The sequence below is a fragment of the Chiloscyllium punctatum genome, chromosome 50 (assembly GCF_047496795.1).
Source record: "Chiloscyllium punctatum isolate Juve2018m chromosome 50, sChiPun1.3, whole genome shotgun sequence".
Taxonomy (NCBI): domain Eukaryota; kingdom Metazoa; phylum Chordata; class Chondrichthyes; order Orectolobiformes; family Hemiscylliidae; genus Chiloscyllium; species Chiloscyllium punctatum.
The window spans coordinates 27,944,307-27,969,689 of record NC_092788.1 but is presented as its reverse complement, the minus strand read 5'-3'; the positions used below and the strand labels follow the sequence as shown (position 1 = coordinate 27,969,689).

Genomic DNA, 25,383 nt, shown 5'->3' with positions numbered 1-25,383 from the left:
CCAAACTTTTCTTACTCATGTACTTACCCAAATATCTTTCAAATGTTGCAAATGTACCTGCATCCACCACTTTCTCTGGCAGTTCATTCCATACATGAACCACACTGTTTAAAAAAGTTATCCTTCTTATCCTTTTTGAAACTTTCACCTCAACTTAAAAATACACCCCCCCCACCCCCAAGTTTTGAACTTCCGTGCCCTAAAGACCCTATCTATTCCCCTTGTGATTTTATAAACGTCAATAAGGTCACCCCTCAACCTCCTGCACGCCAGTGAAAAACGCTCCAGTCTATTTTTATAACGCAAATCTTCTATTCCCAGCAACACTGAACTCAAACCAAAAACATGCTTCTGCATTCAAAATTTGCAATATTATCCACAAACATACATTAGCTAAATGAACAGCTGAGAGAAATGTACATTTACACCGCATATCACTCCCTCCAATACATTTGTACCCTATATACAAAACATTTCTCAAAACTTATACTCACACGTTTGCAACACATTTCGTAATGATCCACAAGGTTCCAAGAAAATAGAAAATGCAAAACATGAAAAGAGCAAGGTTCACAGCCAATGCAACAAAACACATACGGCAAAATCCCCAACACTAGCAAAAATCATGATTGGATCATTTTTTTAAAAATCACAGAGATTTGGAATTTTTTTTGTTCTTATCCCTCTTTCGTTTTACTTACTAAATAAGAGAAGGCACACACACAGTGAAGGAGAAGTCGCAAAACAGCCCAGGATCCACAGTCACAATCCATCCTTGGCAGGCGTGGAGTTTGTTTTAAGCAGAGGGGCACACTGATGAATGGGGGTGTAGAAATTTATAGGGCCTTATAAAAAAACAAAATTAACAAAAGGCCTATTCTCAGAGCTTTTGCTGTCCTGCAACTTTCTCCAAGGACTTAAAATAAAAAATAAGCAGCGTTCCTTCAGTTGCAAAACACGGGGGTGGGAATCACAGAACAAAATTATCTTAAGGACTGTTTACTCCCTCTCTCCCTTTGGAGCTTTATCCTTCATTTGTTCTGGGAGGATCCTTTTATTGAAAAATTCTCTCAGGGGAAAAAGGGTTAGAAATAGACATAAGACAGGGGTGGGAAAGAAAGATGTCTCACACGCACAATAAAATTTAAGAACATGTACTCCTTCTCCTTACTCCTCAAAGTTCTTTCCTTCCCTTGTCCCAGAAGCTTCTTTAAGATGTCTAAACAGTGGAAAGAAAGGCTTTTTAAAAAAGCAAAAAAAAAGAACTTAAGAAAATTAATTCCTTCTACCTCCTTGGAGATTTTGCTTTCATTTGTCCCAGAAGATGTCTAACTAAAGGGCTGAAAAAAAGGAGAGAGGAGTGAAGCAGGAAAGAGGTGAAAATCTCAATAAAAGATAGCTTTTTCAGTAAAAAGTGGAAAAACAGATCAGTAAGGACACTGATGAAAACAAATATAGAAGAATTTAAAGGAGGAAGAAGCTTTACTCTGTCTACTTTTTCCTCCAGTTCTCCTAGAAGATTTTGAAAGGAAAAGGGAGGGCAAAAAATTACTTTTTTTATAAAAGAAAGAGAAGGATGCAAATCACAATAAAACGAAAGAATTCAACACAACTGACACCCTCCTCCTCAGAGCTTTTACCTTCATTTCTTCTGGAAAGTTTAATGACAATAGAGGGGAGATCAAGACGCTGTTTAAAAAGAACTGACAAAAAGAAATGGAAGATTTAGTCGCTCTTCATCAGGGACCTCGAGCCTCATGAGGTTTTGGTGGGGTTGGGGTCTGAAGGGCGTAAACAGAGCAGGGTGGTGGTGGTGGGGGGGAAGGGACTGAAGTAACAAGAGAAGAGGGAAGAGATAAATTAAAATATCAATGGAGATAGATTGAGAATAATTTAAAAGGAGGAAGGGGAAAAAAAAATTGGAAAGGGGTTGGGGGGGGGGGGTCAGAGATCCCTCTGCTTCCTGGTGAAGACAAACACCCTCATAACTGAATAAAACAAATAAAAAAGAGAAAGGGGATTAAAAATAAAGATTAATTAAGGTTCGATATTGCCTTCCAAAAGATAAAGGGAGGAAGGCAGCTACTACAACAACAACACCAAGGGCCTTCGACACAGGGACCCTCACTCAACCCCAATGGGGGGGGAAATATCAAGAAGCGTCGAAAGAACAGAGGTGCTTTTTCCACTATTTCACCCCCCCCTCACTTTTTTGTTTCTTTTTTTTTTGTTTTCTTTCTCTTTTATTATTTGAAGCGGTTGGGGGGGGACACAGGACTCCTCTTCTTCTCCTTCTCCTCCTCCTCCTCCTCCTCCGCCCGCCGTCTGCGCGCTCGAGCCGAAACAGCCGCCTGCGCCTGCGCAGCCACGGCGACTCAGCGCCGACGGCAGGCGCTGCGACTGCGCACACCCGGCGGTCCGTCGGAAAGCGGGCCTCGGCGCCTGCGCGCTATCGCGGGTGCCGGTGGGCGGCGGCGTGACACGCCTGCGCGGTGCCGGCGCAACCGCCGACTTGGGGAGTAAGTCCGCCTGCGCGCTGCCGGCTGCTCTTGGAATGGGTCGAGGGCGCGGCGGGCGATGAATTCAGAGCGCCTGCGCCGTACCGGCAGCAGACGCGAATGGACATAGGGCGCTTGCGCCCTGCCGTCGGCCGGCTCAAATCGACTTAGTACGCCTGCGCGCTGCCTTTTCAACGGGTTTTGGGCGCTCTCTGCGAGGAGTCTAGAGCGCCTGCGCGCGTTTGAATGCACCCGACAGGCATCACTGAATCTGAAGGACCAACATCCTTCGTTCCGCTATCCCTCCCACAACCAAAGAGTAAATGCTGCCCCCTCCACACTTTACTTCAGCTCTAATGAAGATTGGAAACGTTTGTTTGATTCCTCTCTTGTGGATGCTGCCTGACCGCCCGCGTTCGGTGAAGATGGGAACTACAATTCCCGGCAGGCTGTGCGCACCGCTTCCGGGGCCGCCGCCGCCGCGCCAATCGGCGGGCGGCCGGCGCGCAGCCGCACCTCCGGCGCCAATCAGGAGCCGTCTGGCCCCGGAGAGGGCAGAGGTCAGCAGCCTGGCAGTCAGATGGCTAAGGGCACCACTGCAACAGACCATTGGGCCCAACTCGCCCCTGCTGGCCCAGATATCATAAACTAATCCAGTCCCATTTGACAGCACTTGGCCCATCTCCCTCCAAACCCTTCCTATTCATGGACCCATCCAGATGCCTTTTAGATGTTGTAGTTGTTCCAGCCTCCACCACTTCCTCTGGCAGCTCATTCCATACACGTCTGCGTAAAAAAAGGTGTTCCTTTCCCCCCCCCCCTCTCACCTTAAGCCTGCGCCCCTCTAGTTCTAGACACCCCTACCGTGGGGAAAACCCCTTGTCTATTAACGCTATCCATGCCCCTCGTGATTTTATAAACCTCTGTAAAGGTCAGCCCTCAGACTCCCAACGCTGACAGATTTGGTCTCCTGACTTGAGAAGGCTAGACCGGCACCGAGAAGGGGGTGCAGAGGGGGTTGATCCCGGCGTTGAGGGGGTCGGCTTATGAGGAGAGACTGGGATTACACCCGTCGGAATTTAGAAGAATGAGGACGGGGGGGGCGGGATCCTATAGAAATGTATAAAATTATGGTGGGAATAAATAAGATAGCAGGAGAGAGGATGTTTCCACTGGCGGGTGAAACTCGGACAAAAGGGCATAGCCTCAAAATTAGGGGGAGCAGATTTAGGATTGAATTGAGGAGGAACGTCTTCACCCAGAGGGTTGTGAATCTGTGGAATTCCCTGCCCAGTGAAGTAGTTAATTCAGTGAATGTTTTTAAAGCCAAGATGGATTTTTTTTTTGAACATTAAAAGAATTAAGGGTTATGGGTGAGAGGGTGGATACGTGGAGCTGAGGCCATGATCTTATTGAATGACAGTGCAGACTCGAAGGGCTCGGTGGCCACCTCCTGTTCCGAGTTCTTATGTAAAACAGCTTATTCAGCCTCTCCCTATAGCTCCAACATCCATGTAAATCTTTTCTGAACCCTTTCAAGTTTACCAACATCCTCCCTTTTGTAGGGACACCAGAACTGAATGCAGTATTCCAATAGCAGCCTCATCAATGTCCTGTACAGCTGTAAAATGACCTCCCAACTCCTATACTCAATGCACTGACCAACAAAGGCAAGCATACCAAATGCTTTCTTCACCGCCCTGTCTACCTGCGACTTCAGCTTCAAGGAAAACCATGCATGTGCACTCCAAGTTCTCTTTGTTCACCAACACTCTCCAGGACCTTGCCAGTAAGTGAAGAAGTCCTGCCCTGGTTTGGAGAAAGTTGAGGACTGGAGATCTGAGACCAAAAGCGTGGCCCTGGAAAAGTACAGCAGGTTTGGCAGCATCTGAGGAGCAGGAGAGTCGACATTTCAGGCATCGGCCCTTCATCAGAAATCAGCCCCGATTTGCCTTGCCAAGTGTAGCACCTCAAGTTTATCTAAGTTAAACTCCATTTGCCGGGGATCCAAGATGGCGGCGACTCAGCAAGTCTGAGTCGACAGTGCTCCTCCCAAGATCTGGGCAAAGTGGGTCACCCACCCCCACCACACTCACCAAATCATTTAAAATAGTTTTTACTTCATGTAATTAGTGGCTCAGTACTAAATTTAAACAGTCTAGTCTCCTGTAAAAATGACAAGGGGGAAAGGTGCCCGCAGCTCTCAGCAGGCAGGAACCCCTCCCCCACCCTCCCCAGCTGCAGCAGAGGTGTCCGCAGCCACCCCAGGGGGACTTAGCTACAGGAGTGAGCCTCGTGGAAATAATCTCCAAACTCGACGCGAAGATCGATGCTTCTCATTGAAGAGTCCCGGAGCCGGTGGAATTCACTCTCGGCCGCGCTACAAAAGCACGGCCGAGTCATCGAGGCGGAGCTAAAGGCCGCGACCTCCGAGGCCATGGCGGAATCGGCCGTGGATCGGGTCCGGACTCTCGAACAGCGACTCCGGACCTGCGAGAATCACGTTGTCGACCTCGAGAATCGAGGTCATCGGAGAAAGTATTTGTTTGCTGGGCCTTCCCGAACGGGAAGAGGAAGGCCAGCTTACAACGTTTCTCGAGCAGTGGCTTCCACAGCTGTTAAACCTGGAGGCTGGATCAGGCCGGGTAAGGGTGGAATGGGCCGACTGGGTTGCAGTGCACGGGCCTGGCTCGGGCCAGCACCCCAGCCAGTTGCAGAGCCACAAGGAGAGGCAGATGCTCTTGGAAGCTTCCAGAAATCTTGGGAAAGATCCCCAAGCCATGATTTATAAAGGATCCAAGATTATGTGATTGCAGGACTTTTCCCCACCTTTGGTCCGAAAGAGGGAGGCGTTGGACGAAGTGAAGAAGCCTTTCAGGGACTTAAACATTCAATACTCCTTGCGCTACCCAGCTACACTGTGCTCCAGCCATGAAGGGTCTGTGTCTAACTTTGGATCACTGGAGAAGGCCGAGGAACTTTCGGACTCTCTGAGATAAATTATAAGAGTTAATTGATGTTGTGTTGCCCTCCCCCCCACCCTGGTTTACCCCCTTTTTTTCTCTTTCATTACCTTACTGTTTAATATTATCTCCAGGTTGTGGGAAGAGGGGTTTATTTATTATTTACTTAGTGATTTTCTTCCCCTCCCCCCCCTTTTGTGTGTATATATATAATATATAGGTCAGGGGGTCTCGTTAATGTACGTGGGGGGGGAAGGTGGTGACCTTATCCTATTTTATCACTGTCCTTAGGAGCGGGTTTTTTTTCCCCCTGTTATTCTGTATTACAATATTTAATTGTTATTTGCTGAGACTGTCATTTTATAGTCATATATGTTCATATATGGTATTAATATGTCCAAATATATCCAGGCGTTGATGTGGGTGGGGGGGGTAGGGTATACCTTATTCATTGTTAGTTCTAGCTCAGGAGTATACTTGAATTTTCTTTATCCTGGGTCAAGGGTGGGGCACTGGTTGGGAGAGGAGGTGATGGGTTTTTGGAAAGGAAGTGATGCCCCCTGGGAACAAAGGGGAAGATCCCCGTTTAAATACGTTTTTTTTAAATTTAGAAATAGTCTTTTATTATATTGATCTGAGTGGATTAAAGAGCCTTTACTTTTGTGAATTTTATATGCTCTATGCTTGGGATGTTTCGGACATCTTCTCCCAGGGGGCTCTCGGACTTGCCCAGTGATTATGGGTAATCGGTCGATTAAATGGTGGACCTGGAATGTCACGGGGAGGAGAGTATTATCAAACCTCAAGAAAGAGGGGAACGATATAGCTCTCCTGCAGGAGACACCGTTATTGGATAAAGAACAGCTGAAATTACGACAGGGAAGAGATTATTTTCCATTCTCTCTTTCTGTACAAGGAAAAACATTTTGGTGAACTGGGTGGCTGAGGGCCCTCATGGACCTTCGAGTTGGCGCAGAAGAATTATGGAATATACTCCCCCTGACCTCCTTACAAACATGGTGCACCAGGAGAAAAAAAAACAAATTGTTCCAGAAAATGTGGCAGCCCTTCTTGAATTACACAAAACCAGGTATCTCGGTCATCCTACAAGGGCCTTTATTTAATTGAGAGGGTGAACCTGGCTGGTCCGAGGCCCCCCGGGAGAGGAATCCCACACGAGTACAGGTTTTATTGTGATCTGATGTTAACACATTCCGAGCATGTATATCACTGCTCAATTTCTGTGTTATCCATTGGGTATTTTTTCTCTCTTGAATAATGTAAGAGTTTTATTCATACACTCTGGTTAGTTGGAGGTTAGATGAGTAGTTAGTTGAGTTCATTTTATTTTCTCTTGGTATTTTTTTTTGTTTGATAGATTTTGGTTATTATTTATTTAAGATTTAACTGTATATCAATGTTTATGCTAGGTTTTTTTTTAGTTTTCTTTTGTAAATGTGTAAAAACATGTTAAATTTTCAATAAAAATATCTATTTAAAAAAACTCAATTTTCTACTCCTTGGCCCATCTGACCAAGTACTCTGAAATAAGTTCTTTCACTGTCCACTCCACTGCTGTTTTCTGCCAACTTAACCATTCCTCACATCAGAATTGTTTTTATAAGTAACGTGGCGGCCCGGTGGCTCAGTGGTTAGCACTGCTGCCTCACAGCACCAGGGTCCCAGGTTCGATTCCAGCCTCGGGCAACTGTCTGTGTGGAGTTTGCACATTCTCCTCGTGTCTGCGTGGGTCTCCTCTGGTTTCCTCCCACAGTCCAAAGATGCGCAGGTTACGCGAATTGGCCATGCTCAATTGCCCGTAGCGACAGGCGCATTGATTAGAGGGAAATGGGTCTGGGTGGGTCACTCTTCGGAGGGTCGGTGTGGACTGGTTGGGCCAAAGCGCCTGTTTCCACACTGTGGGGAATCCAATCTAATCTTAAAAAGTAGTGGACCCAACACCCAATACCTTGCAGAGTCTGGAGAAACTTGGTCGGTCTACAGAGAGAGAAAACAAAGTCAACCTTTTGGGTCCAGTGCCCCCTGTGATAGGGAAAGACCGGGCCAACCAGCCAGGAAGGAGACTAGAAGAGTCAGAGATTGATGTGCTCCACTTTACTTTTGTCAAGCCCCCAGGCAGGGAGATTGACGATCGGACACGGGGCATTGTTCCAGTAAGTAACACAGTTAGGGAAGTCCCAGTAGGTATGGCTGGGAAGATATTGCCAAATGTTCAAGACAAAACCATCCCAACTTGTCCGAACCTGTTCAAGTTTCACAACTGCCTTCCTGTAGCAGGGAGACCAGAATTGAACACGGTATTCCAAAAGTGGCCTCACCAATGTCCTGTACAGCCACAACATACACCCCCAACTCCTATACTCAATGCACTAACCAATAAAGGCACGCATACCAAATGCCTTCATGATCCTGTCTACCTTCGACTCCGGTTTCAAGGAGCTATGAACCTGTGCCCCAAGGTCTCTTTGCTTGCAACATTCCCAAGGACCTTCCCATTAAGTGTAAAAGTCCTGCCGTGATATGTCTTTCCAAAATGGAACACCTCACATTTATCGAAATTAAACTCCATCTGCCAATCATCGGCCCATCTGATTAAAAAGTCGCATTGTATTCTGAGATGACCCTCTTTGCTTTTCACTGCACTACCAATTTTGGTGTCATCTGCAAACTTACAAACCATAACTCCTATATTCGCAACCAAATAACTTACATAAATGACAAAACTCACGCCAAACCCCTCGATTAGATTCCAGTCTGTAACTCCCTCCCCGGGGGTATCTGTTATTCTGTATATAAACCCCACCCCGAACCCTTCGATTAGATTCCAGTCTGTAACTCCCTCCCCGGGGTATCTGTTATTCTGTATATAAACCCCACCCCGAACCCCTCGATGAGATTCCAGTCTGTAACTCCCTCCCGGGTATCTGTTATTCTGTATATAAACCCCACCCCGAACCCCTCAATTAGATTCCAGTCTGTAACTCCCTCCCGGGGTATCTGTTATTCTGTACATAAACCCCACCCCGAACCCCTCGATGAGATTCCAGTCTGTAACTCCCTCCCGGGGTATCTGTTATTCTGTATATAAACCACCCGAACCCCTCGATTAGATTCCAGTCTGTAACTCCCTCCCGGGGTATCTGTTATTCTGTATATAAACCCCATCCCGAACCCCTCGATTAGATTCCAGTCTGTAACTCCCTCCCGGGGTATTTGTTATTCTGTACATAAACCCCACCCCGAACCCCTCGATGAGATTCCAGTCTGTAACTCCCTCCCGGGTATCTGTTATTCTGTATATAAACCACCCCGAACCCCTCGATTAGATTCCAGTCTGTAACTCCCTCCCGGGGTATCTGTTATTCTGTATATAAACCACCCCGAACCCCTCGATTAGATTCCAGTCTGTAACTCCCTCCCGGGGTATCTGTTATTCTGTATATAAACCACCCCGAACCCCTCGATTAGATTCCAGTCTGTAACTCCCTCCCGGGGTATCTGTTATTCTGTATATAAACCCCACCCCGAACCCCTCGATTAGATTCCAGTCTGTAACTCCCTCCCGGGTATCTGTTATTCTGTATATAAACCACCCTGAACCTCTCGATTAGATTCCAGTCTGTAACTCCCTCCCGGGGTATCTGTTATTCTGTATATAAACCCCACCCCGAACCCCTCGATGAGATTCCAGTCTGTAACTCCCTCCCGGGGTATCTGTTATTCTGTACATAAATCCCACCCCGAACCCCTCGATGAGATTCCAGTCTGTAACTCCCTCCCGGGTATCTGTTATTCTGTATATAAACCCCACCCCGAATCCCTCGATTAGATTCCAGTCTGTAACTCCCTCCCAGGGAGCTGTTATTCTGTATATAAACCCCACCCCGAACCCCTCGATTAGATTCCAGTCTGTAACTCCCTCCCAGGGAGCTGTTATTCTGTATATAAACCACCCTGAACCCCTCGATTATATTCCAATCTGTAACTCCCTCCCAGGGAGCTGTTATTCTGTATATAAACCACCCCAAACCCCTCGATTAGATTCCAGTCTGTATCTCCCTCCCAGGGTATCTGTTATTCTGTATATAAACCTCCCCGAACCCCTCGATTAGATTCCAGTCTGTAACTCCCTCCCGGGGTATCTGTTATTCTGTATATAAACCACCCCGAACCCCTCGATTAGATTCCAGTCTGTAACTCCCTCCCCGGGGGTATCTGTTATTCTGTATATAATCCACCCCGAACCCCTCGATGAGATTCCAGTCTGTAACTCCCTCGCGGGGGTATCTGATATTCTGTATATAAACCACCCTGAACCCCTCGATTAGATTCCAGTCTGTAACTCCCTTCTGGGGTATCTGTTATTCTGTATATAACCCACCCCGAACCCCTCAATTAGATTCCAGTCTGTAACTCCCTCCCCGGGGGTATCTGTTATTCTGTATATAACCCACCCCAAACCCCTCGATTAGATTCCAGTCTGTAACTCCCTCCCCGGGTATCTGTTATTCTGTATATAAACCACCCTGAATCCCTCGATTAGTTTCCAGTCTGTAACTCCCTCCCGGGGTATCTGTTATTCTGTATATAATCCACCCCGAGCCCCTCGATTAGATTCCAGTCTGTAACTCCCTCCCGGGGTATCTGTTATTCTGTATATAATCCATCCCGAGCCCCTCGATTAGATTCCAGTCTGTAACTCCCTCCCCGGGGGTATCACTTATTTTGTATATAAACCACCCAGAGCCCCTCGATTAGATTCCAGTCTGTAACTCCCTCCCGGGGTATCTGTTATTCTGTATATAAACCACCCTGAACCCCTCGATTAGATTCCAGTCTGTAACTCCCTCCCGGGGTATCTGTTATTCTGTATATAAACCACCCTGAACCCCTCGATTAGATTCCAGTCTGTAACTCCCTCCCGGGGTATCTGTTATTCTGTATATAAACCACCCCGAACCCCTCGATTAGATTCCAGTCTGTAACTCCCTCCCTGGGGTATCTGTTATTCTGTATATAAACCCTCCCCGAACCCCTTGATTAGATTCCAGTCTGTAACTCCCTCCCGGGTATCTGTTATTCTGTATATAAACCCCACCCCTGAACCCCTCGATTAGATTCCAGTCTGTAACTCCCTCCCGGGGTATCTGTTATTCTCTATATTTCCCCTCCCTCGAGCCCTGAAATTGGACATGAGTGTGTACCTGAGTCCTGACTGAGTAGTTTCTTGTCTGTACTGACTTCAAAGTGAAGGGTGTGTGCCTGTGATGTCACATGGGCGATCACTCATGTATTTATGATGTAACATGGCACTGTTTGATCCAGTTCCCTTCGAGAATTCTGCTGTTGTATCTGAGAGCTCATGTCTCTCTCTCACTCCCTGCCAGGGGACAGACCAGTTGCTGGATTGGAAATCCCAGACCGATATGACAGACCCAGCTGGGATGATTGGCTGAGAGAATTTGGCAATATTGGACAGGGACATTCTGTATTAAGGCGCAGGAGATCCTAACACTGGCAAAGACTCGTCCCTCCCTATCCCTGTTACCTCCTCCAGCTGTACACCCCCTCCCGATCTCTGTCACCTCCTCCAGCCCCTACACCCCCTCCCTACCCCTGTTACCTCCTCCAGCCCCTACACCCCCTCCCTAACCCTGTTACCTCCTCCAGCCCCTACACACTCTCCCTATCTCTGTCACCTCCACCAGCCCCGACACCCCCTCCCTATCTCCGTCCCCTCCTCCAGCCCCTACACCCCCTCCCTATCTCTGTCCCCTCCTCCTACAGCCCCTACACCCCCTCCCTATCTCTGTCACCTCCTCCAGCCCCTACACCCCCTCCCTATCTCTGTCCCCTCCTCCAGCCCCTACACCCCCTCCCTATCTCTGTCCCCTCCCCCACCCCGTACACCCCTCCCCATCCCCAACACCTCCCCCTCCCCGTACACCCCTCCCTATCCCCATCCCCTCCCCCACCCTGTACACCCCTCCCTGTCCCCATCCCCTCCCCCACCCTGTACATCCCTCCCTATCCCCACCCCCCCCACCCTGTACACCCCTCCCTATCCCCATCCCCCCCCCCACCCCGTACACCCCTCCCTGTCCCCATCCCCTCCCCCACCCTGTACACCCTTCCCTATCCCCATCCCCCCCCCCACCCTGTACACCCCTCCCTATCCCCATCCCCCCCCCACCCCGTACACCCCTCCCTGTCCCCATCCCCCCCCCCACCCTGTACACCCCTCCCTATCCCCATCCCCCCCCCACCCCGTACACCCCTCTCTATCCCCATCCCCCCCCACCCCGTACACCCCTCCCTATCCCCATCCCCCCCCCACCCCGTACACCCCTCTCTATCCCCATCCCCCCCCACCCCGTACACCCCTCCCTATCCCCATCCCCCCCCCACCCCGTACACCCCTCCCTATCCCCATCCCCCCCCCCACCCCGTACACCCCTCTCTATCCCCATCCCCCCCCACCCCGTACACCCCTCCCTATCCCCACCCCCCCCTCCCCGTACACCCCTCCCCATCCCCAACACCTCCCCCTCCCCGTACACCCCCTCCCTGTCCCCATCCCCTCCCCCACCCTGTACATCCCTCCCTATCCCCACCCCCCCCACCCCGTACACCCCTCCCTATCCCCACCCCCTCCCCCACCCCGTACACCCCTCCCTATCCCCACCCCCTCCCCCACCCCGTACACCCCTTCCCTGTCCCCATCCCCACCCCCCACCCCGTACACCCCTCTCTATCCCCATCCCCCCCCCCACCCTGTACACCCCTCCCTATCCCCATCCCCTCCCCCACCCTGTACACCCCTCTCTATCCCCACCCCCCCACCCCGTACACCCCTCCCTATCCCCATCCCCTCCCCCACCCTGTACACCCCTCTCTATCCCCACCCCCTCCCCCACCCTGTACACCCCTCCCTATCCCCATCCCCTCCCCCACCCTGTACACCCCTCCCTATCCCCATCCCCTCCCCCACCCTGTACACCCCTCTCTATCCCCACCCCCTCCCCCACCCTGTACACCCCTCCCTATACCCACCCCCCCACCCCGTACACCCCTCCCTATCCCCACCCCCCCCACCCTGTACACCCCTCCCTATCCCCATCCCCCCCCCACCCTGTACACCCCTCCCTATCCCCATCCCCCCCCCCACCCTGTACACCCCTCCCTATCCCCACCCCCCCACCCTGTACACCCCTCCCTATCCCCCCTCCCCCACCCTGTACACCCCTCCCTATCCCCATCCCCCCACCCTGTACACCCCTCCCTATCCCCCCTCCCCCACCCTGTACACCCCTCCCTATCCCCATCCCCCCACCCTGTACACCCCTCCCTATCCCCATCCCCCCCCCCACCCTGTACACCCCTCCCTATCCCCATCCCCCCCCCACCCTGTACACCCCTCCCTATCCCCACCCCCCCACCCTGTACACCCCTCCCTATCCCCCCTCCCCCCACCCTGTACACCCCTCCCTATCCCCATCCCCCCCCCCCACCCCGTACACCCCTCCCTATCCCCATCCCCTCCCCCACCCCGTACACCCCTCCCTGTCCCCATCCCCCCCCCCGACTCTGTACACCCCTCCCTATCCCCATCCCCCCCCCACTCTGTACACCCCTCCCTATCCCCCCTCCCCCCACCCTGTACACCCCTCCCTATCCCCTTCCCCCCCCCACCCTGTACACCCCTCCCTATCCCCACCCCCCCACCCTGTACACCCCTCCCTATCCCCCCTCCCCCACCCTGTACACCCCTCCCTATCCCCCCTCCCCCCACCTTGTACACCCCTCCCTATCCCCATCCCCCCCCCACCCCGTACACCCCTCCCTATCCCCACCCCCCCCACCCTGTACACCCCTCCCTATCCCCACCCCCCCACCCTGTACACCCCTCCCTATCCCCACCCCCCCACCCTGTACACCCCTCCCTATCCCCCCTCCCCCACCCTGTACACCCCTCCCTATCCCCCCTCCCCCACCCTGTACACCCCTCCCTATCCCCCCTCCCCCCACCCTGTACACCCCTCCCTATCCCCATCCCCCCCCCACCCCGTACACCCCTCCCTATCCCCCCTCCCCCACCCTGTACACCCCTCCCTATCCCCCCTCCCCCACCCTGTACAGCCCTCCCTATCCCCCCTCCCCCCACCCTGTACACCCCTCCCTATCCCCATCCCCCCCCCCACCCCGTACACCCCTCCCTATCCCCCCTCCCCCACCCTGTACACCCCTCCCTATCCCCCCTCCCCCACCCTGTACACCCCTCCCTATCCCCCCTCCCCCCACCCTGTACACCCCTCCCTATCCCCATCACCTCCCCCACCCTGTACACCCCTCTCTATCCCCACCCCCCCACCCCGTACACCCCTCCCTATCCCCATCCCCTCCCCCACCCTGTACACCCCTCCCTATCCCCACCCCCTCCCCCACCCCGTACACCCCTCCCTACCCCCATCCCCCCCCACCCCGTACACCCCTCCCTATCCCCACCCCCCCCACCCTGTACACCCCTCCCTATCCCCATCCCCTCCCCCACCCGGTACACCCCTCCCTATCCCCATCCCCCCCCCACCCCGTACACCCCTCCCTATCCCCACCCCCCCCACCCTGTACACCCCTCCCTATCCCCACCCCCCCCACCCTGTACACCCCTCCCTATCCCCACCCCCCCACCCCGTACACCCCTCCCTATCCCCACCCCCCCTACCCTGTACACCCCTCCCTATCCCCACCCCCCCACCCCGTACACCCCTCCCTATCCCCACCCCCCCACCCCGTACACCCCTCCCTATCCCCACCCCCCCCACCCTGTACACCCCTCCCTATCCCCATCCCCCCCCCCACCCTGTACACCCCTCCCTGTCCCCATCCCCTCCCCCACCCTGTACACCCCTCCCTGTCCCCATCCCCCCCCACCCCGTACACCCCTCCCTATCCCCATCCCCCACCCCACCCTGTACACCCCTCCCTATCCCCATCCCCCCCCACCCCGTACACCCCTCCCTATCCCCATCCCCCACCCCACCCTGTACACCCCTCCCTATCCCCATCCCCTCCCCCACCCTGTACACCCCTCCCTATCCCCACCCCCCCACCCTGTACACCCCTCCCTATCCCCACCCCCCCACCCTGTACACCCCTCCCTGTCCCCATCCCCTCCCCCACCCTGTACACACCTCCCTATCCCCACCCCCTCCCCCACCCCGTACACCCCTCCCTATCCCCACCCCCCCACCCCGTACACCCCTCCCTATCCCCACCCCCCCCACCCTGTACACCCCTCCCTATCCCCATCCCCCCCCCACCCTGTACACCCCTCCCTATCCCCATCCCCTCCCCCACCCTGTACACCCCTCCCTATCCCCACCCCCCCACCCTGTACACCCCTCCCTATCCCCATCCCCTCCCCCACCCTGTACACCCCTCCCTATCCCCACCCCCCCACCCTGTACACCCCTCCCTATCCCCATCCCCTCCCCCACCCCGTACATCCCTCCCTATCCCCATCCCCTCCCCCACCCTGTACACCCCTCCCAATCCCCATCCCCTCCCCCACCCTGTACACCCCTCCCTGTCCCCATCCCCCCCCACCCCGTACACCCCTCCCTATCCCCATCCCCCCCCCCACCCTGTACACCCCTCCCTATCCCCATCCCCTCCCCCACCCTGTACACCCCTCCCTATCCCCACCCCCCCACCCTGTACACCCCTCCCTATCCCCATCCCCTCCCCCACCCTGTACACCCCTCCCTGTTTCTGCCTGTTTCAGTGTGTCCTCTAAGCTCATTTGCCTCCAACCCTGCCTGCCCTGCATTAGCTGCCCGTTTCTCACAGTTCTCCCCTTATTAGGGGGCACCTCTGGAGCTGGTGGGCCTCGAAACCAGGCTTTCTCACTGAGAGCTGGGGGCCCTGTTACCTGAAGAGATTTTATAAAAAGTGCCGAATGTAACTGGACCTATCGACTTTATTAACGGGAACGAACTGATCATTAGACAGTAAAAGATGGAGAGGAACAAGTACATGTATTGAAAACCCTGAACGTTAATAAACTGGCCTGAGAAACATCGAAAAGCTATACAATTTGTCGGTGCCACACAACACCAGGTTATCGTTCAACAGGTCGATGAAGGGGCAGCGCTCCGAAAGCTAGTGATTCCAAACACAGTCAACCTGTTGGGCTATAACCTGGTAACGTGTGATTTGAACGTAAAAGATTCGTGGACCATTGGCCTTGATCTTGAGAGATTTGCTGAGTCAGTGCTTCCGGACCCAATCCCATAAACAGGATTTACCCAGTTCATGGCCGTGCCTTGGGTCGTGTTGTCAAACAGGGACACCTAGGGGTCGGGGATACCTAGTTCCTTGACTTGGAGACACCGGTGTTGGACCGGGGTGTACAAAGTTAAAAGCCACACAAGACCACAGGTGTGAGGTGATGCATTTAGACAAGTCCAATTCCAGAGCGAATTATATATACAGTGAACGGAAGAGCCTTGGGAAACGTTGATGGGCAGAGAGATCTGGGGGTGCAGGTCCATTGTACCCTGAAGGTTGTTGTACGGGTGGAGAGAGTGGGCAAGAAGGCATATGCCTTCATCGGACGGGGTATTGAGTAGAAGAGCTGGCAGGTCATGTTAAAATTGTACACGACGCTGGTTCGGCCGCATTTCGAATACCGTCTACAGTTCTGGGCACCAAAAGGAGACGGGCGCTTTGGAGAGGGTGCGGAGAAGATTTACGAGGGTGTTGCCAGGTATGGAAGGTGCGAGCTATGAAGAGAGGTTGAGTAGGTTAGGATTGTTTACATTTGAAAAAAGGAGATCGGGGGTGGGGGGGAACCTGATTGAGGTTTACAAAATCATGAAGGGTATAGACAGGGTGGATAGAAGACAAGCTTTTTCCCCCAGGGTGAGGGATTCAATAACGAGAGGTCACGCTTTCAAGGTGAGAGGTGAAAGGTTTGAGGGGGATACACGCGACAAGTACTTCACACAGAGGGTGGTGGGTGCCCAGTAAAGGTGGTAGAGGCAGGCACGGTAGATTCATTTAAGGTGTGTCCAGACAGATGCATGACGAGCTGGGGAGCAGAGGGATACAGGTGCTTAGGAATTGGGCGACAGGTTTAGACAGTGCATTTGGATCAGCTCAGGCTTGGAGGGCCGAAGGGCCTGTCCCTGGGCTGTTAAGTTTCTTTGTTCCAACACCAGGTTATAGTCCAACAGGTTTATTTGGAAGCACTAGCTTTCGGAGCGACGCTCCTTCATTCGGTGGCTGTTCTCCACAACCACCTGATGAAGGAGCAGCGCTCCGAAAGCGAGCGCTTCCAAATAAACCTGTTGGACTCTAACCCGGTTCTTTGAAGTTTGCCTCACGGGTGGACGGGCTGTTTCGGAAGGTGTTTTAGCCCACTCACCTTCATTGCTCAAACCTTTGAGTCTCGGAGCTGGGATGTCACGTTGCCATTGTGCAGGACATTGGTGGAGTGCCGTGTACAGTTCTGAGCACCCTGCTACAGGAAGGATGTCATTGAATTGGAGAAGTTTCGGAAACCATTGACAAGGATATTGCTGCGGCCAGTGGGCTTGAGTTATGAGGAGAGGCTGGATAGGCTGTGACTGTTCCCCCCCCCCCGGAGCAGAGGAGGGTGAGGGGACGAGAGGTTTATAAAATCAAGAGGGGCATGGATAGGATAAATAGCAAAGATCTATTCCCTGGGCTGGGGGAGTTCAAAACTAGAGGGGCATATTTTTAAGGTGAGAAGCGAAAGATTTAAAAGGGACTTTTTCAAACAGAAAGTGGGATGAACTGCCAGTGGAAGTGATGGATATAGGTGTAATTACAACGTTTCAAAGAGATTTGGACAAGTCCATGAGCAGGAAAGGTTGGGAGAAAAATGGGACAAATGCAGGCAGTATAATTTGGGAAACTTTGGTGGGTGTGGACGAGTCGGACCAAGGGGTCTGTTTCCGCACTGTGTGACTTTATCAGGGCCTCACCCAGGCCTTCCCAAACCACGGGGGGGGGGGTTCAGCTTGATGACATTCCAGGCTGAGGACTGTTATTGGTGACAGTGAGATGTGAAAACAGAAGAGCGTAAGACTCTGTAGGCCATTCGGTCCATCGAGCCCTGCTCATGGCTGATCCGATCATCCTGAACTCCACTTTCCTGGTATGTCCCTGTAACCCCTGGTTCCCCTGGTGATTGAAGACCTATCTCAGGCTCGTCTACCCTGACTAACCCAGCGTCTGTGGGAAGAAATCCCCCCCCCACCCCATTTGCCCCCTAAATCGGAGCTCCCTTATTCAGAGGATGTGCCTGCTGACCTGAGACTCTCTCACAAGGGGGGAGGGGTTGGAATGCTGAAATGCAATGTTGGACTTTATATGTCCAAGGAGTTGGAGTATGAGGGTAGGGGGATATCTGACTGCAATGGTCCAAGGTGCTGGTGAGACCATGACTGGAGTACTGTGAGCAGGTTTGGGCACCTGATAGAGTCACAGCGATGTACAACAGACCCTTCGGTCCAACCCGTCCATGCCGACCCAGATATCCCAACCCAATCTAGTCCCACCTGCCAGCACCCAGCCCATATCCCTCCAAACCCTTCCTATTCATATACCCATCCAAATGCCTCTTAAATGTTGCAATTGTACCACCCTCCACCACTTCCTCTGGCAGCTCATTCCATACACGTACCACCCTCTGTGTGAAAAAGTTGCCCCTTATGTCTCTTTTATATCTTTCCCCTCTCACCCTAAACCTATGCCCCTCTCGTTCTGGACTCCCCGACCCCAGGGAAAAGACTTTGTCTATTTACCCTATCCATGCCCCTCATAATTTTGTAAACCTCTATAAGGTCACCCCTCAGCCTCTGACGCTCCGGGGAAAACAGCTCCAGCCTGTTCAGCCTCTCCCTGTGGCTCAAATCCTCCAACCCTGGCAACATCCTTGTAAATCTTTTCTGAACACTTTCAAGTTTCACAACATCTTTCCGATAGGAAGGAGACCAGAATTGCACACAATATTCCAACAGTGGCCTAACCAATGTCCTGTACAGCCGCAACATGACCTCCCAACTCCTGTACTCAATACTCTGACCAATAAAGGAAAGCATACCAAACGCTGCCTTCACTATCCTATCGACCTGCGACTGCACTTTCAAGGAGCTATGAACCTGCATCCCAAGGCCTCTTTGTTCAGCAACACTCCCCAGGACCTTACCATTAAGTGTATAAGTCCTGCTAAGATTTTCTAAGAAAATGTGTTGTTTAATTGGAGGTAGTTGAGAGAAGATTCACAAGGGATGATCCCTGGGATGGAGGGACTGTCTTATGAGGAAAGACTGAACAGTTTGGGACTCTGCTCGCTCAAGTTTTTAAAAAAAAACGATCTCACGGAAACATATCAGGTTGGTAAGGGGTTTGAACAGGACAAATGCTGAGCAGTCCAGGACCAGAGGGCAGAATCTCACTGTAAAGTGATGACCATTTAACTCTGAGTCATGACTTGGAGATGCTGGTTTTGGACTTGGGTGGGCTTGGTTTTTGTTTTGCGGAGTGACATTTTATTTTGCTCAAACACTACGTGATTCCATGTCAAACCCTGTAAGACGACACAGCGGGGTGGGGGGGGGTGTTTGTCAGTCTGACATAGCGTTGAGGCACAGCCCTCTTGGTTAAACACCTGAACTATCTTGGGAATTTGGAACAAGTTCTGGGATTTACATATCAAAGAGGGCGGTACGGTGGCTCGGTGGTTAGCACTGCTGCCTCACAGCACCAGGGACCCAGGTTCGATTCCAGCCTCAGGCAACTGTCTGTGTGGAGTTGGCACGTTCTCCCAGTGTCTGCGTGGGTCTCCTCCCACAGTCACAAAGATGTGCAGGTTAGGGTGGATTAGCCGTGCTAAATTGTCCCCGTAGTGCCCAGGGATGTACAGGTTAGGGTGGATTGACCGTGCTAAATTGTCCCTGTAGTGCCCAGGGATGTGCAGGTTAGGGTGGATTAGCCGTGCTAAATTGTCCCGTAGTGCCCAGGGATGTACAGGTTAGGGTGGATTGACCGTGCTAAATTGTCCCCGTAGTGCCCAGGGATGTACAGGTTAGCGTGGATTGGCCGTGCTAAATTGTCCCATAGTGCCCAGGGATGTGCAGGTTAGGGTGGATTAGCCGTGCTAAATTGTCCCGTAGTGCCCAGGGATGTACAGGTTAGGGTGGATTGACCGTGCTAAATTGTCCCCGTAGTGCCCAGGGATGTACAGGTTAGCGTGGATTGGCCGTGCTAAATTGTCCCATAGTGCCCAGGGATGTACAGGTTAGGGTGGATTGACCGTGCTAAATTGTCCCCGTAGTGCCCAGGGATGTACAGGTTAGCGTGGATTGGCCGTGCTAAATTGTCCCATAGTGCCCAGGGATGTACAGGTTAGGGTGGATTGGCCGTGCTAAATTGTCCCCGTAGTGCCCAGGGATGTACAGGTTAGCGTGGATTGGCCGTGCTAAATTGTCCCATAGTGCCCAGGGATGTACAGGTTAGGGTGGATTGGCCGTGCTAAATTGTCCCATAGTGCCCAGGGATGTACAGGTTAGGGTGGATTGGCCGTGCTAAATTGTCCCCGTAGTGCCCAGGGATGTGCAGGTTCGGGTGGATTGGCCGTGCTAAATTGTCCCATAGTGCCCAGGGATGTACAGGTTAGGGTGGATTGGCCGTGCTAAATTGTCCCGTAGTGCCCAGGGATGTGCAGGTTAGGGTGGATTGGCCGTGCTAAATTGTCCCCATAGTGCCCAGGGATGTACAGGTTAGGGTGGATTGGCCGTGCTAAATTGTCCCATAGTGCCCAGGGATGTACAGGTTAGGGTGGATTGGCCGTGCTAAATTGTCCCCGTAGTGCCCAGGGATGTGCAGGTTAGGGTGGATTGGCCGTGCTAAATTGTCCCCATAGTGCCCAGGGATGTACAGGTTAGGGTGGATTGGCCGTGCTAAATTGTCCCGTAGTGCTCAGGGATGTACAGGTTAGGATGGATTGGCCGTGCTAAATTGTCCCCGTAGTGCCCAGGGATGTGCAGGTTAGGGTGGATTGGCCGTGCTAAATTGTCCCCGTAGTGTTAGTTGCATCAGTCAGAGGGAAGTGGGTCGGGGTGGGTTACTCTTCGGAGGGTCGGTGTGGACGGGTCTGTCCCCACACCGCGGGGAATCTAATCGAATCAAAACAGAAACCAGCGTGTCCCGTTCGAAAAGATGACAGTTTTAATTTTAAATAAACCTGTTGGGGACTCTATGACCTGGGGCTGGGTGATTTTTTTTTTTGAAAACGTTGTACACCCCGGTCCAACACCGGCGTCTCCAAATCAATAATCTAAGATGATTGACTGTATTAAATCTCCATGACACTGGAATCCTTTGGCGATCCGTTCTGTGGGCATGACCCTAACCTCCACAACCCCCCCCCCCCCGGTGAAGGAGCGTCGCTCCGAGAGCTGGTGCTTCCAAATAAACCTGTTGGGACTCTAACCCCGGTGTTGTGTTGTGTGGTTTTTTGGGTTAATTCCAGAGGGGTGACAGACTTTGTAACTCGTTGCCACTGAGAGGGGAGTGGGAGCAGGGTACGTTCAGGGCCGGGATAGAGAGACGGGGTGGTCCCTCGGGGGGGGGGGGGGGGGGGGGGGAAGGTGGACATGAGCCCGGTCATTGAAGCTATGGCCCTATTCCATGGTGGGGGGGGGGGTTCAAAGGTCAATGGGGCCAACTCCTCTTATTAAAACCAAAAATGGCCAACTCCAAAATGTGTAGGTGAGGGTGGGGATTGGCCATGCTGTTCCTCCTCCCGGACTCTAGGGGGCGGGAGGGAGGGAGGAGGGGGTGCTGTTCCTCCTCCCGGACTCTAGGGGGCGGGCTGGAGGGAGGAGGGGGTGCTGTTCCTCCTCCCGGACTCTAGGGGGCGGGAGGGAGGGAGGAGGCGGTGCTGTTCCTCCTCCCGGACTCTAGGGGGCGGGAGGGAGGGAGGAGGCGGTGCTGTTCCTCCTCCCGGACTCTAGGGGGCGGGAGGGAGGGAGGAGGCGGTGCTGTTCCTCCTCCCGGACTCTAGGGGGCGGGCTGGAGGGAGGAGGGGGTGCTGTTCCTCCTCCCGGACTCTAGGGGGCGGGAGGGAGGGAGGAGGCGGTGCTGTTCCTCCTCCCGGACTCTAGGGGGCGGGAGGGAGGGAGGAGGCGGTGCTGTTCCTCCTCCTGGACTCTAGGGGGCGGGAGGGAGGGAGGAGGCGGTGCTGTTCCTCCTCCCGGACTCTAGGGGGCGGGAGGAGGCGGTGCTGTTCCTCCTCCCGGACTCTAGGGGGCGGGAGGGAGGGAGGAGGCGGTGCTGTTCCTCCTCCTGGACTCTAGGGGGCGGGAGGGAGGGAGGAGGCGGTGCTGTTCCTCCTCCCGGACTCTAGGGGGCGGGAGGGAGGGAGGAGGCGGTGCTGTTCCTCCTCCCGGACTCTAGGGGGCGGGAGGAGGCGGTGCTGTTCCTCCTCCCGGACTCTAGGGGGCGGGAGGGAGGGAGGAGGCGGTGCTGTTCCTCCTCCCGGACTCTAGGGGGCGGGAGGAGGCGGTGCTGTTCCTCCTCCCGGACTCTAGGGGGCGGGAGGGAGGGAGGAGGCGGTGCTGTTCCTCCTCCCGGACTCTAGGGGGCGGGAGGGGAGGCGGTGCTGTTCCTCCTCCCGGACTCTAGGGGGCGGGCGAGAGGCGGTGACCGTTGCCGCGCATGCTCGGCAGTTCCCGGGCCCTGGGTGTCATGGCGGCGGTGGAGGGGGACGGTGGAGAGCCCGTTGTTTACTGAGGGGATCCGGAGCGCCCTGGGGGCCTGGCCGGCCCTACAGGTGATGGCGGAGGGGCCCGGGCCCGGGGGGGGCGAGGGCGAGGCGACCGGTGACGGAGGGGGAGGGGGGAGGGGGAGGGGGAGGGGGAGGGGGAGGGGGGTGACGCTGGCACCAACAAGATGGCGGCGGAACTGACGTCACACCCACCACCGGAAGTGTCTCTGTTGGATGGAGCCCCTTCAGCCCATTCAGTCCCCTGTCAGCCCAATGTCAGAGGGTCAGTGCTGAGGGAGTGGGCACTGTCAGAGGGTCAGTGCTGAGGGAGTGGGCACTGTCAGAGGGTCAGTGCTGAGGGAGTGGGCACTGTCAGAGGGTCAGTGCTGAGGGAGTGGGCACTGTCAGAGGGTCAGTGTTGAGGGGTGGGCACTGTCGGGAGGGTCAGGGCTGAGGGAGTGGGCACTGTCGGAGGGTCAGTGTTGAGGGAGTGGGCACTGTCGGGAGGGTCAGGGCTGAGGGAGTGGGCACTGTCGGAGGGTCAGTGTTGAGGAGTGGGCACTGTCGGAGGGTCAGTGCTGAGGGAGTGGGCACTGTCAGAGGGTCAGGGCTGAGGGAGCGGGCACTGTCGGAGGGTCAGTGCTGAGGGAGTGGGCACTGTTAGAGGGTCAGTGCTGAGGGAGTGGGCACTGTCGGTGGGTCAGTGCTGAGGGAGTGGGCACTGTTAGAGGGTCAGTGCTGAGGGAGTGGGCACTGTCGGAGGGTCAGTGCTGAGGGAGTGGGCACTGTCAGAGGGTCAGTGCTGAGGGAGTGGGCACTGTCAGAGGGTCAGGGCTGAGGGAGCGGGCACTGTCGGAGGGTCAGTGCTGAGGGAGTGGGCACTGTTAGAGGGTCAGTGCTGAGGGAGTGGGCACTGTCGGTGGGTCAGTGCTGAGGGAGTGGGCACTGTTAGAGGGTCAGTGCTGAGGGAGTGGGCACTGTCGGAGGGTCAGTGCTGAGGGAGTGGGCACTGTTAGAGGGTCAGTGCTGAGGGAGTGGGCACTGTCAGAGGGTCAGTGCTGAGGGAGTGGGCACTGTTAGAGGGTCAGTGCTGAGGGAGTGGGCACTGTCGGTGGGTCAGTGCTGAGGGAGTGGGCACTGTCGGAGGGTCAGTGTTGAGGCAGTGGGCACTGTCAGTGGTGACCGTGCCCTGTGAACCTGTACAGTTACCGAGCTGAGCTGCTCTAATCTGAGCCGGTGCCTTGTGGTTGCCCTTCAGGTTGTGGTGGAGAATGGATTTGGTGGAGCTTACAGCCAGGAGAAGGCAGCCTGGATGGTCACGGCTGTGGCACAATATTTCCACGATAACGGTGAGTCCAAGGGTTCTGACCCACCTCCCACCGATTCATTCGCGAAGTTACTCCTGCACCAACGTGGGCATCCTGTCAACACCTCAGAGAGGTGGGGGCCACTGACTGGCGTTCATCCAGAGAGCCAGGCCAATGCCCGGGGCGGGGGGCACGGTTTACAATCCCATCAGAGAGTGGACTTCAAATCGACTGTGTCCAATCTGGAATACCAGGCCGGTGCTGGTGGAACAGAGAGTCGGAGTTCAGCTCAGCATTCCCAATGAGCCCAGCTGCTGCTGTGTATCGGTGGGGGAACCTAGTCAGGATTGAAGGTGGGGGTTAGAATGTCAATCACAGGGGGTGGGGTAGGCGTCTACTTTGTCCCTGGACTGTGTTGAGCTTCTTGAGTGTTGTTGGAGCTGCCCCCGTCCAGGGCAAGTGGGGAGTATTCCCTCACCCTCCTGACTTGTGCCTTGTCGATGGTGGGACAGGGCTTTGGGGGGAGAGTCAGGAGGGGAGTTACTTGCTGCAGGATTCCCAGCCTCTGACCCGATGGGGGGAGAGTCAGGAGGGGAGTTACTCGCTGCAGGATTCCCAGCCTCTGACCCGATGGGGGGAGAGTCAGGAGGGGAGTTACTCGCTGCAGGATTCCCAGCCTCTGACATGCTCCTGGAGCCGCTGGATTGATCTGGGGCTGGGTCCGGGTCAGTTTCTGGTCAACAGTAACCCCCAGGATGTTGACGGGGGGGGGAGGGGCCTTAATGATGGTAACACCATTGAGCATCAAGGGCGCGATGGTTCGATTCTGTTTTATGGGAGCCAGTGATTGGCTGTCCTTTGTGTCGTGAACATTTTAAAAACTGAATGATTAGAGTATGGGTCTGTTGAGCTGGTTGAGTGTGTATTCCCCTGTCAGCTAGCCTTGGGAAGGTGGTGATGAGAGGTTTGGAATATTCTCTCCCACTCAGCAGCCCGGTGCTGTGTATTAATGTTTGTGTTACTGCAGTTAATCTGGATCCCGAGGAGGTCGAGGATCTTCTGGCTGACCTGGTCTACAATGAGTTTGATACCGTTGTTGAAGATGGCAGCTTATCTGAGGTAAGGGGCATCACTCATTCCCATCTCAAACCTGTGGTTCAGGTGATTCCTGTCAATGGGCAGCCTGACCAGGCCAACATCCAGCCTGGGATCCCAAACCACCCGACATCCAGCCTGGGATCCCAAACCACCCGACATCCAGCCAGGGATCCCAAACCACCCGACATCCAGCCTGGGATCCCAAACCACCCGACATCCAGCCAGGGATCCCAAACCAGCCCAACATCCAGCCAGGGATCCCAAACCACCCGACATCCAGCCAGGGATCCCAAACCACCCGACATCCAGCCAGGGATCCCAAACCACCCGACATCCAGCCTGGGATCCCAAACCACCCGACATCCAGCCTGGGATCCCAAACCACCCGACATCCAGCCAGGGATCCCAAACCACCCGACATCCAGCCTGGATCCCAAACCACCCGACATCCAGCCTGGGATCCCAAACCAGCCCAACATCCAGCCTGGGATCCCAAACCACCCGACATCCAGCCTGGGATCCCAAACCACCCGACCCCCCACAGTACTCCCCTCCCCCTCTCCGTCCCCTCCCCCTCTCCGTCCCCTCCCCCTCTCCGTCCCCTCCCCTCCCTCCCTCCCTCCCCACTCCCTCCCCCCTCCCCCCCTCCCCCCCTCCCCCCCTCCCCCCCCTCCCCCCCTCCCTCCCACCCTCCCACC

General features: G+C 54.4%; 2 protein-coding genes across 2 annotated transcripts in view; one reads left to right on the top strand and one right to left on the bottom strand.

The window, feature by feature from the left end:
* The window catches only part of LOC140470097 (serine/threonine-protein kinase WNK3-like), an 80,569-nt gene extending 78,238 nt beyond the window's left edge, over window positions 1-2,331 (bottom strand). The window contains exon 1 of the mRNA XM_072566533.1: window positions 702-2,331. The gene's annotated coding sequence lies outside the window, so the exon portion shown is untranslated. The remainder of the gene's footprint in view (window positions 1-701) is intronic.
* A 2,496-nt stretch (window positions 2,332-4,827) lies between these two features.
* The window catches only part of LOC140470029 (uncharacterized), a 20,966-nt gene continuing 410 nt past the window's right edge, over window positions 4,828-25,383 (top strand). Inside the window, exons 1-4 of the mRNA XM_072566491.1 lie at window positions 4,828-5,036; window positions 22,199-22,346; window positions 23,539-23,629; window positions 24,615-25,265. Of these exons, the coding sequence (XP_072422592.1) occupies window positions 4,828-5,036; window positions 22,199-22,346; window positions 23,539-23,629; window positions 24,615-25,265 (1,099 nt within the window). The remainder of the gene's footprint in view (window positions 5,037-22,198; window positions 22,347-23,538; window positions 23,630-24,614; window positions 25,266-25,383) is intronic.